An 11,759-nucleotide genomic window follows, 5' to 3' on the forward strand; every position below is an offset into this window, starting at 1 on the left:
AACTTCAACGAGGCACCAAGGGAATAAAATGTAATTCTGACTTTGGATCAACGATAAATTTTTCACTGAATACCCATATTACAGATACGGTTAATTTTGTCCGATAGTAGCTTAGTTTCAAGGCCATGTACTTTCTGAGTATTGAAAATACATGCATCTACACCAGTTTGCAACGCTAGAACCACAATCATGCTTTTACAATCGTGTAACTGATCAAATGAAAGACTTCAAAGTTAGACATAGACATTCAGCGATCTAGTTGCAGTAAGCTTGGTCTAAGCAATTGGGGATCGAATTGTTCTCTTTGCAAATGAAAGATTCCAAGATTGCTGAAGCTTTCGGTTAACCACGAGTCTAATTGATGCTGCATATAGTCCATATATTTTTATTTTGATCAACCAATTTCGAAACGGAGACTCTCGAGTGTATTGAAGTAGTTCTTTCCATTTGGTAGCGGGCATTAGAAGAATACAGGCTGCAAAGATGGCCCTGCTAATTTCTGCTATTAGAATCAATGCCAGTCGCACTCCTGCTAAATCGGCACTTATCTTTGTCCACGGTCTTGGTGATTCTGGGGAAGGTTGGTCGTGGTTGCATCCTTTGGTGCAACAAAAGGGAATTATAAAAGATGCCGACAGCATCAACTATATATTCCCAAATGCTCCCAGTATCCCAATTACTGTTAATGGAGGATACGTGATGCCTTCATGGTTCGATATTTACGAATTTGGCAATCCTAATGCAAAACAGGATGAAGTTGGTTTCCTAAAGAGTTGCGACGTATTGAAAGCTCTAATCAAAGAACAAATAGATGTGCACAAGATCCCAGCCGAGAGGATAATCATTGGTGGATTCTCTCAGGGTGCTGCAATTTCTTTATCGACAATTGCTTTGTTGGACTTCAAAATAGGCGGAGTAGTAGCCTTATCTGGATTTTGTCCTATTAAGAGTTCAATTGAAAAGTTACACGATGGGAAGGATGCTAACTACAATACGCCGATTTTCCAAGGTCATGGTGTAATTGATCCTCTTATTCCTTGTAGTATGGGCAAGGAAACAAGTGAATTTTTCAAGTCCTTAGGATACCATAAACTAGAATTCAAAACTTATGATTATGTCGCTCACAGCACAGGCGAACAAGAGTTGATAGACTTCATGACTTTTGTTGGCACAATCCTCAATTAAGTATATATTCCATATAGCTTAAACTTCTTTTTTGATAAGAGCATACTGCAACGGAAATACATTCAAGATCGCCTGCATATAAACATGACAACACATTAATTGGATATATTTGTTCATTATTGGAAATTACAATTCTCCATAAGGTTCCTTTAGAAACCCCCAAGCTAGTCATGGAGCCGAGCAAACTCCCGAATAGCTTCACAAGGGCAATTCCTTCCTTTGTTTTAAGAAAGGGTGGCGACCAATCGCAATTGTCTTCTAAAGATAAAAGATATGTTCAACAGATCGAAAAGGTGTTGACATCTTTTGACACTTTAGACGAATGGGCGGACTACATAGCGTTTCTTTCAAGACTCCTGAAAGCGTTGCAGTTGACAGAAGACCCCAATATGTATCATACAGTTAAGTGGATTCCATATCCTTCTCAAGTGGCGAATAAATTATCTCTTTGTTTATCATCAAGACTACCCAGTGGTGTGCACCAGAAGACATTAAGCATTTATGAGACTATTTTCAATGCATTGACTCCCGATACACTCAATAAAGAACTTTCAATATGGTTGCCAGGTTTATTACCCGTTCTTTCATATTGTTCTATACTGGTTAAGCCACAATTCATCAGAATATTGAAGAATATTATCCTTCCAACTATCAACAGTATTAGTTTGAAAATGGTTACGAAGCCACTCATTTTGTGTTTACTACCAGGTTTAGATGACGAAAATTCAGAGGCCTTCAACGATATATTGGATTTAATGGATTCATTCAAATTGAAGCTTAATGATGACACCCATTTCTGGCAATGTATGTTCCGTTGCATAATTAGTAATCCTGAAAAAAGACTAGGGTCATTGTTCTGGTGCAACAGGAGATTGCCAGTTTTCACGTCACTAAAAGAAAACGATACGGTGTACTTTTCTGAGGAGGCGAGGTCTTGTCTATCACCGGACCCTGGCCTCTTGATTAGAGCATTTGCTACTTCCATCAATTCTCTGACGACACTTAATACTGCAAGTGACATAATCGTTGTCAGAGGCTTTTTCGATATATTGTTGTCACATTTGCCATTAGATAGTGATGCATTTGAGAGGCTTGTATCAGTGAAAGATAAGGAGTTGTTAATAATGGCTTGTTGTAGAGTGACGCTAAAAAAAGACATGAGTTTAAACAGAAGGTTATGGAATTTGTTCTTGGGTCCTGAAGTCGATCCTGACCATTCGTTTTCTATGTCCAGATCCACATATTTTGAGCTGTATGCCTTAACAGATTTGAATTCTGGGTTATTGAAGTTGGTGAACAGCGACGATACGAAATCAATTGTTGACGGCTTCCGAATCGCTCAATTAATCTTAATGGACAAGTGGGAAATCAGCAACTTGCTTACACCTAAATTGTTTTCACCATTCTTGACGAAATGCTACGATAATAGAGATGATGACGTAATTTTGAAAGCTGCCCAATCCTTTTTTGATGGAATAGAATCTTCTTACATTTGGAATGATATCATAAACATTTTAGTGGAAAATAACTCTACAAAATTGGATCTTCTTGAATTTGTCTTGCGGACTTTTAATTTCAATGAAGAAGAAATGATTACAGTGCACGCTCCTCTTGCTATCCTATGCTTACTCACTAATTCCGAACTTAGCTTGGAACGTCTAAATATACTTGAATTATTATTTGGTTTGGTTCCACCTCGTGCATATTCCCCAATTGAAGATGTATCCGAGGCAAATTATTCGGAAGAGAAAATAGTTGACCTAGTTAAGGATTACTACCACAGGCGTATATCTGACGATACTATCGAGTTTCCAATTTCAAAAGGTGGATTATCATACACTATTCTACTATTAGTAGGAAGTATGTTCGTTAAATATATCCTGGAAGAGAAGAAATGCCTCAGGCTTTCTACTATTTTATGTGAAATGTTTTATAACATTCCAAATATAGAGGCTGGAACATTGTCAACCATAAATCTTATCGATGCCATGCTCGCTTTAGATATTACCAATGATTTATCAGATCTGGCTACTAAGCAAAAGAACTTATTGGTTGCGTTTGGAATTTCTAAGGTGTTCAGTTACCTTTCCAAGTCAATTGCCGAACTTCAAAGAAAAAAACTCTTAAAGATTATTTTGACAAACATCTGGTCATCTATACATTCCCCATGTCCGGCAAACCATCAAGTCGAAGCGGTAAAGACCATTTATGAATTGGAATTGTCTTGTTCAAATCACAATATCGAGGCTGGAGTGTTTGATCTTTTGAAGAAATTACCAAGATCCAGCAGAGTTCGAGCATTCGAGACTCTCTGGACTCACTCAACATCTTTTAGCGAGGGAGATTCAATTCTAATTCGGCCGATGCAATTAATTTTGGATGATTTACATGATGAGGATAGTCCAAATTATTTAGGGATAAAGAATTTTGTACGTTTGGCTATTAAGAATGGTTCAGCAAACCGATTGCTTAAACTTACAACGAACCCTTTGCTTGATTTTGACTTTATGATGGGTAACAGATCTGAACTACGTTCAGATGATGATTTGGCACAGTTTTCGTACCACTTGGACTCACTAGTTAATGTTGTAAATTCCAATGGGAAACCCTTGAGAGAAGCCTGCAGTAATGAATTTGCAGTTTTGGATAACAGTGCAAAGTTGAGCCTAGTGAAGTCCAATAATTGGGACATATCAACATATAAATCTTTGCTACTCTCTGTCATTGACAAATTTATGAAGCTTCAGTTGAATAAGTCAATTTTGCTGGACAGAAAAGCTTTGAGGCTGTACTATGATTGTATTACCAATTTACTAAAATTGTTGACACAATTAATCACTGGAAATGAAAGCAATTTCGCTGACAAGTTCCACTTGCTTATTCAGGTTTGCAGTTACTACATGCACCTTCGAAATCTAGATACAGATATTTTAGAGCTTATTCAGACGAAGTTTTTGAGTTGCATTTTTCACTTCTTGGAGTTATCCGAGGAATTGAAAATAAACTTGAATTTGCTTCATGTTTCAGACGAAGATAAAGAGCCATTATTGGTAAATTTCATCATTCAAGGAATTCAGAAGTCGAAATCATCATTGCTTTTGGAAAGTTGGATATCTTTATTGACGAGGTCCCTCTACCTTTTTAACGAGTCTGTTTTCAGTGTCTTATTGCAGCTAAATGATTCTCTTATATCCAAGACTGACTACTTCTTCAAGAAATTAACAAATTTTGAGCACTTCGATGAATCAGAAGATATGGAGGTGTCAATGAATATCTTGATTTCTGGGTTGGAGGATCTCTTATCAATCAGTCATAGCTTCTTGCTTACATCTAAGTTGAGGGCTAATGTAGATAAATCATATCATACTAACGCTGAATCTGGATTCTTGAACACAGTTATTCTGGGTGTTTTTCTGATAGAGTCTCCAGCAATAAGAACAATAGAGCAGAATAAACTATATTCCATATTACTATCTTTCCAAGATTCTGTGAATTTATGCTTCCAAATCTGGAACTGGTCTGATTCTAAACCACAAATAGAGCCTAATTGCACAATTATTGCAGATAGGTCGTTGACTTATGTTGGACATAAGCTCAAATTTCGGGCCCGGAAGTTGCTAGAGTCCCTCATGGATTTGGAAAAACAAGAAGTAATAGAAACATTGGTTTCCATTTCACCTACAATGTCTCCTGCAATCAAGTTACTCAACATTTTAGATGGGGGAAGATCTCAGGTTACCTTGCCATTCATTTTTGACTCTATTGTTTCCAGATGTAATCCTCAACTTTTGGAAGAGTCCCGTAGGGCGTCTTTGAATATTCCAATTTCCGAGAAAGCGTTGTCGAAGTTTTTGGTCGAATATTTTCAATCTATTGACAATGATACCATTATTGACGTATGGGCACCTTCTATTCAATTTTTAAGGGATTCTTTGTCTCACAGTGTGAAATACCACACTATATACCCTGACTGCTTGAAGATTTGTGACATTCTTTCTCAAAAAGCCAACAACTCAAAATTGCGAGAACAAAGAAAGTATAGAAAGGAACTCTCCGATGTATTCATTAAATTATTCAATAATACTGTCAGTAGTAAATCAGCTGGAATGACTCAAGATTTGGATAGAGAAAGCGATGATGAAGATAGCAAAGTTCCAAGCAAAATTGAAATCCCATTAGTTCAGCTTGATGATGTTTTGGATTCTCTCAATGTTGTGATTCCAAACTTGGACACCATTATTGAAGACTCTGATAAGGCTTCTTCTTGTATCAATACTCTCATTTCTCATTTGATATCTCCTCAGATAAAAGCCAAAAAAGTTGACGAAGTATCTTTGAAGGCTCTTACGCTTTTAGATATTGTTGGTAAATTTCATCCTAATAGATCATGGAAAGTACTTGTATATGATTCATTTATGGATCAAAGCTTTTTCAATTCAAATTCCAATAAGTTCAAGTTTTGGGATTCAATTATTGGAAGTTGGATATCCAATGAAAAGGAAAAATTTACAGAGATGATACAAAAGATTACCCCTACTGTTGCATCAACTTCGAGTAACCTTTTTATTTGGAATGAAAACTCAGAAGTTGATCTCAAAATCAATACAATCAAGAGAATTACATATTTGATAGTAGTTCAACCAATTGATTATTTCCTCAATCAATTGGATGACCTTTTTGATAGAATCGAGTATTCGCTCAACACCTCTTGTCCTCCAAGCTACAATTCCCAGATTACAACATTGCTAAGAGCAATTACTCTCAAGTTTAGTGAATTGCATTTGCTCCCTCATTGGACAATAATAACTCAGGAATTATCCTCCATATTGGAACCTTTCTGTGGGAGGAACTCCAAAGAGCTAAGAAATATATCAGACGATAACTTGAAATTGCTTTTGTTTGGTTGCAAATTATTAGACCAGTTATTGCTATTGGGCTACGATGAATTTAATTTGAACGAGTGGCTCTTTGTCTCAAGCAGTCCCGAAATTATCGCAAATGGTACGAAGAGCAATATTATTGCTCTTGTAGATAGAATTGCTAATGAAAGCGATTTATTCTTCTCAAAAGAAGAATCTATCAGGATTGAGCAACCACAAGGTACTCTTTTACCGCTACTTAGAGGAATAACAAGTATCTCGAGTGTTGTTAATTTGAGACAATTTTTTGAGTCCTTTAGTTTGATCAACTATGAGAGAACCTTTGGTTTGAGTGAAGTAGATATTGATACCTGTCTACTTGATATACAAAATGATCTTAAGTAGTACTTTCGCAGTCAAAATTACGCCAGTAAAGATTTATACAGTTCACAAAATATATTAGAAATTACCAACGCGTGTAGTACTTTTAGGATGAATAACATTGATAAGGGCTGACTTTCCATAGCATGAATGCCTATGCAAATCCCCCATTGACAGACGGAGCGATACGAACGTCATTGTCTGATGATAATGGGAGTTTTGAGGACGAAGAATTTGATGACACAGGAATGGAATTTGAGTCTCCAAGCAAAGACATAGTTCAGCTGAAATGTTCTACAGATGATCGGACTAATGCAGAATTGACCAATGGGCCCGAAATCAGCGAACGCATCTCCTCTTTACCAAAAACTAGGGAGAGTCGTTTAATGTTCCAGGCGAAGAGTATGACAACACACAGACGTCAGCCTATGAATTCATCCTCAAACAGTAATTACTTCGGTTACTCGGACGAAGAGCAGAGAACCATTATTCGACAGAATGAATTGGTTTCTTCTCCGCGAGACAGACCTAATGGGTTCGCCATTAGGGGAAGGCAACCTTCTCATTCACATGTTTCACCTTCTTCGAGATTGAAATTTAACAACATTTTGGACACTCTAGCAAGTTCTCCTAGCAAAATAAAGAGCAACAATAGATTGGAGAAGCTGTCTTGGAACACTGAAAGGATGCCGAATAGTGAAATTGAAGGTGGACGTGATACGAGTCCACAAAAAGCTTCACATGAATTGATCGCCACAAAATGGAACACGTCAGTAGATCTGCCATATCGTGTAAAAGTCCAGCCTACAAGGCTGATAATCAATGATGAAATATCAAGAGATAGTATTATTGAGAAAGTTAACCTTACGTTGGATTCTCTCAGCACTTCAATTAGAAAAACGAAGACGATTAACCCTGATATTACTTCTACGCCCAAATCAAATTCTAAGGATATTAAGCTGGCCGCCCCATCGAACAGTTTACAATCTGAATTTGTCGACCATTTCTTGAGGAGTCCAGAACCCACGTTGTTCAAGTCTAATTCCGGAAAAAACCATGAATTCGAATCAAATACTTGCGGAAGCGGTACATGGCCCAGTGATAAATGGTTGAAGTTGCGAAAGATAGTAAAACTGAGGTCAATTACAAGACTGGAAGCTATTGGAAGTACTTTTCTTCTTCAGGAGCTTGATTGTTCAAAAAAAGAACTTACATTAAGGTATGACTTCTTGCAACAGCTTCCGAAAAAGAAATCCCGAAGTAAAAGAATGAGTAGAGTAGAAAAGGAGACTCTTTACAAATAGAAACCTGTATAACAATTGTATAATTGCACTATGTACTTTAATCATTGAATCACCGCGAATCTGCGTTCGCTATTCCCTTCTCAAAACACCTTTGACAAAACATCACTTAACTTGCGATCAGGCTGGGCTCTTGCTTTGAGTTCTTCATCGGCATCGGCCCTTGTGCTAGTGACTTTTCTTTGTTTGAAACTTCTGCGTATATGTGAATCCGACTCATGTTCAGGGTCTCTTTCCTTTCTTTTCCTCTGTATGGTAGAAACTAGTTTCGACTTCTCAACGTTGTTCACAAAAGTCTTGTTCAACTTTTGTTGTTGTGATAACTCTAGAGACAATTTTGCCTGCCTTACTTCGTTCTCCTTAGCAATCTGTTGCGTTAAATCAAACCACTTGAACCCCGACAAATATTTCATGTTGATGACATCATCGTAATAATAAGACGTCTTTCTTCCGCCTAACTTATTAGCATTAAGGGTACTAGCACACATCTTGGCGTCTTTTTTATTTACAAATTCTACCCAACCTTCAGTAAAATTCTTCTTTTTATTACCACCATACTTTACCCTCTTGTGATATATTGCTGAGTCTTCAGGCTTCAAGAACAAACGATCAATCTTACCAAATCTAGATAGTATTGACCTCAATGTTGCAGGTTTCATGTAGGGTGGAATTCGAGACAAGTAACAGACGCCTGTTCTCTTTATTCTCTTTTGCTCTTTCTGCAACTGCCTAGATGTTAATTTTTTTATTTTTCCATTTTTTCTTTCGCTGGTTGAATCAACGTCACCCACTTCAATAGATTCTCCCATATCAAAATTTCTCATACCGTCACCATCGATATAATCGTCCACTTCTTCTTCATTTTCATTTTCAAAGTTATCTGCATCATCTTCTTCATCCTCTTTATCTTCTTCATCTTCTTCATCTTCATCGTCAACTTGCTCGTCTTCGTCTTCGTCTTCGTCTTGGTATAATTTGTCCCTAATCCTCTGTACTCTTATGTTAGGAAATACGTTTTCTACGTCAGACTCTGAATCTGAATCATATTCAAATCCCAGTTCAGTATCCCTTGTTATAATTGAATGTTTATCATGGATAGCTGATGTTTTAGTTATTCTTTTGGACATGTCGTGGACCCCGAATCTAGTATAAAGAAACGGTGGTTATCCTCTCATCTCCTGCCAATTTGTTTCAACTGATTTTTAAAATTATCACGTGATCAAAGATGAGATGCCCTACCTTTTTTTTGATCGGAAGTTGAAAAGGAACGATGCATCAATTATCCGTCCAAGAGCCAAAGATGTCTAAGAAACGGCCTGTGACGAATAGCCTTGACGTGAAGATATACGAGTTAATTTGTGAATTGCTCGATGAGACTACAGCTGAAAATTTGAAGAGCTTACCTCAATCTGATGACAACATCTCATACATTGCACTCGCCAAAGATATTACTATTTCCCAGGCACTTGATTATGTTCAGTCTAAGGACTATAAACTAAAGAGGATAAAGAAGAATTTGTTGGAAAAGTCAATAATAGCGTCTCTTCAAACACTACGAACTGAAGAGGAAGAGACTATGGGGACAATTGATAGTTCAACAAAGACAGATGATAGTGATGCCGAACTTTATGGTGAAGGTAGATTGATGGAAGTAAAAGATTCTAATTCATTGAACAAGTCTGTTGTAACTGCTTGGAAATTGAATAATTCAATTGCAAAAAGTGAGTTAGCCAACGAAGTGCTTGATCCAAATGCAGAAGAGCTGGTAGAAGATGTTGCAAAACAATCGAAAAAGAGAACAAAAGATTCATCCAAACAAGTTACTAAGAAACACAGGAGCAAAATAGATCATACTCCTCCAAGTTTAACATTGTCTTCCTTAGGTGGATTGGACAGTACGACTACTCAACTAATGGAATTGATTGGGTTGCCTATCCTTCATCCGGAGATCTACACGTCTACTGGTGTAGAACCTCCTCGTGGTGTCTTGCTCTACGGTCCTCCTGGATGCGGTAAGACCACTATTGCCAATGCACTTGCTGGTGAATTGCAGGTCCCATTTATAAACATTTCAGCTCCATCTATAGTGTCTGGGATGTCTGGCGAATCAGAAAAAAAATTAAGGGAAATATTTGATGAAGCTAAAACGTTGGCGCCTTGCATCATCTTTATGGATGAAATTGATGCAATCACACCTAAAAGAGATGGAGGTGCTCAGAGGGAAATGGAAAGGCGAATTGTTGCTCAATTATTGACTTTGATGGATGAATTATCGTTAGGCAAGACCGAAAAACCAGTGATTGTAGTAGGAGCTACTAATCGACCCGATTCGCTTGATGCTGCCTTGAGAAGAGCCGGCAGATTTGATAGAGAAATATGTCTCAATGTCCCTAACGAGGACGAAAGACTCTCGATATTGAAAAAGATGACCAGCAATATTAAGTTAGAAAATGGAGACTTCAATTTCCGAGAGTTAGCAAAAATGACTCCAGGATATGTAGGAGCTGATTTGAAGAGTTTGGTGACTGCTGCTGGAATTTCCGCAATAAAGAGAATATTCGAAAGTCTCAGTGAGCAGCAAGAGGAATTACTAGTTGCAGATTCCAATGCAAACAGTTTTGATTCAATGGATGTTGATAGTGCAACTTTCATTCCTGACAACCAGTCGCTCGTAAAATTTGAAGGAAAGACGGATACCGAAAAATTATCTACGATTCAAAAGTTTTTAATTAAGCATCCCAACCCATTGAGCGACGAACAATTAAACCCATTAGCAATTTCTTATTCTGATTTCTTGGAAGCACTTCCAACGGTACAACCAACAGCCAAGAGGGAAGGATTTGCTACTGTACCAGATGTGACATGGAAGAGTGTCGGAGCCTTACACAAGGTGAGAATGGAGCTACACATGTGTGTGGTTCAGCCTATTAAAAAACCAGAACTTTACTTAAAAGTTGGTATCACCGCCCCAGCCGGTGTCTTGATGTGGGGACCGCCAGGTTGTGGGAAGACATTATTAGCAAAAGCTGTCGCTAATGAATCTCGAGCTAATTTCATATCTATCAAGGGTCCAGAATTACTCAACAAGTACGTAGGTGAATCCGAGAGAGCAATTAGACAAGTCTTCCTGAGAGCAAGAGCTTCCATTCCGTGTATTATATTTTTTGATGAATTGGATGCTTTAGTTCCAAGAAGGGATGCATCTTTATCTGAATCTAGTTCACGAGTAGTGAACACATTACTTACCGAATTGGACGGGTTGAATGATCGAAAGGGTGTGTTTGTAATTGGAGCCACTAACAGACCAGACATGATAGATCCTGCCATGTTGCGTCCCGGCAGATTGGACAAGACTTTGTATATCGAGCTCCCTTCTGCTGAAGAAAGACTTGAAATATTGAAAACTCTTATTAATGCTAACAAGACCCCCGTAAGTGTTGACGTGGACTTGAATTCAATAGCAAATGATAACAGGTGCAGAAACTTCTCCGGTGCAGATTTGTCTTCTCTAGTAAGAGAAGCTGGAGTCTTAGCTCTTAAAAAGAAATTCTTTCAAAATCAAAAAATCGACGATTTGGATGCATCTGGCTACTACGAGAATGAAAATGTTGATGACCAAGTGGAAGTGACTCAACAAGACTTTAATAGAGCCCTTTCCAATGTTCATCCCAGTGTGAGCGACAAAGATAGAATGAAATACGAAAAGTTAAACAAGAGAATGGGGTGGAGTGTTATCGAGGATTCTGAAGTTATAGAGCCAATAGAGCCTACAGCGAACACTCCAAATGCAAGTGTATAATTGAAATGTTCAAAGATTGCACTTACATTGTTGTTAACTGTTGAGGTTATATATTGTATTATAATATTTCACAATCGTTCAGGAAAGTATGTCCTTGAAAAGATCCATTCTTTATCACCTAATCATAAAATAACAAACATTTTACATATACTATATACTCTTAAAATAGAAAGATAATGTAAAGTGGAAGGGGCAAAAGTAAACTTGAAATTGGAAATTTGGAGTAATCCAGCA

At 37.6% G+C, this 11,759-nt stretch overlaps 5 protein-coding genes across 5 annotated transcripts; 4 read left to right on the forward strand and 1 right to left on the reverse strand. All coding sequences in view use genetic code 12, as the record gives it.

The window, feature by feature from the left end:
- The first annotated feature begins 457 nt into the window (after positions 1-457).
- PICST_83761 (predicted protein) lies at positions 458-1,261 on the forward strand. Its single transcript, XM_001384752.1, has one exon. The coding sequence runs from the start codon at positions 484-486 to the stop codon at positions 1,183-1,185; it is 702 nt and encodes a 233-aa protein (XP_001384789.2). The 5' UTR covers positions 458-483; the 3' UTR covers positions 1,186-1,261.
- A 94-nt stretch (positions 1,262-1,355) lies between these two features.
- On the forward strand, positions 1,356-6,449 carry PICST_46807 (predicted protein; the record flags this gene model as incomplete). Its single annotated transcript, XM_001384753.1, has 1 exon — positions 1,356-6,449. The coding sequence occupies one exon, from the start codon at positions 1,356-1,358 to the stop codon at positions 6,447-6,449; it is 5,094 nt and encodes a 1,697-aa protein (XP_001384790.2).
- Positions 6,450-6,571: 122 nt separating this feature from the next.
- On the forward strand, positions 6,572-7,729 carry PICST_32081 (predicted protein; the record flags this gene model as incomplete). Its single annotated transcript, XM_001384754.1, has 1 exon — positions 6,572-7,729. One exon carries the CDS (start codon positions 6,572-6,574, stop codon positions 7,727-7,729), a length of 1,158 nt encoding a protein of 385 aa, XP_001384791.2.
- Positions 7,730-7,809: 80 nt separating this feature from the next.
- Positions 7,810-8,853, reverse strand: PICST_32082 (predicted protein; the record flags this gene model as incomplete). Its single annotated transcript, XM_001385092.1, has 1 exon — positions 7,810-8,853. The coding sequence occupies one exon, from the start codon at positions 8,851-8,853 to the stop codon at positions 7,810-7,812; it is 1,044 nt and encodes a 347-aa protein (XP_001385129.2).
- A 173-nt stretch (positions 8,854-9,026) lies between these two features.
- VCP1 (AAA ATPase) lies at positions 9,027-11,525 on the forward strand (the record flags this gene model as incomplete). The annotated part of the gene is made up of 1 exon (XM_001384755.1): positions 9,027-11,525. The coding sequence occupies one exon, from the start codon at positions 9,027-9,029 to the stop codon at positions 11,523-11,525; it is 2,499 nt and encodes an 832-aa protein (XP_001384792.2).
- Between the last annotated feature and the right edge of the window lie 234 nt (positions 11,526-11,759).

This window comes from Scheffersomyces stipitis, chromosome 5 (genome assembly GCF_000209165.1).
Source record: "Scheffersomyces stipitis CBS 6054 chromosome 5, complete sequence".
NCBI lineage: Eukaryota > Fungi > Ascomycota > Pichiomycetes > Serinales > Debaryomycetaceae > Scheffersomyces > Scheffersomyces stipitis.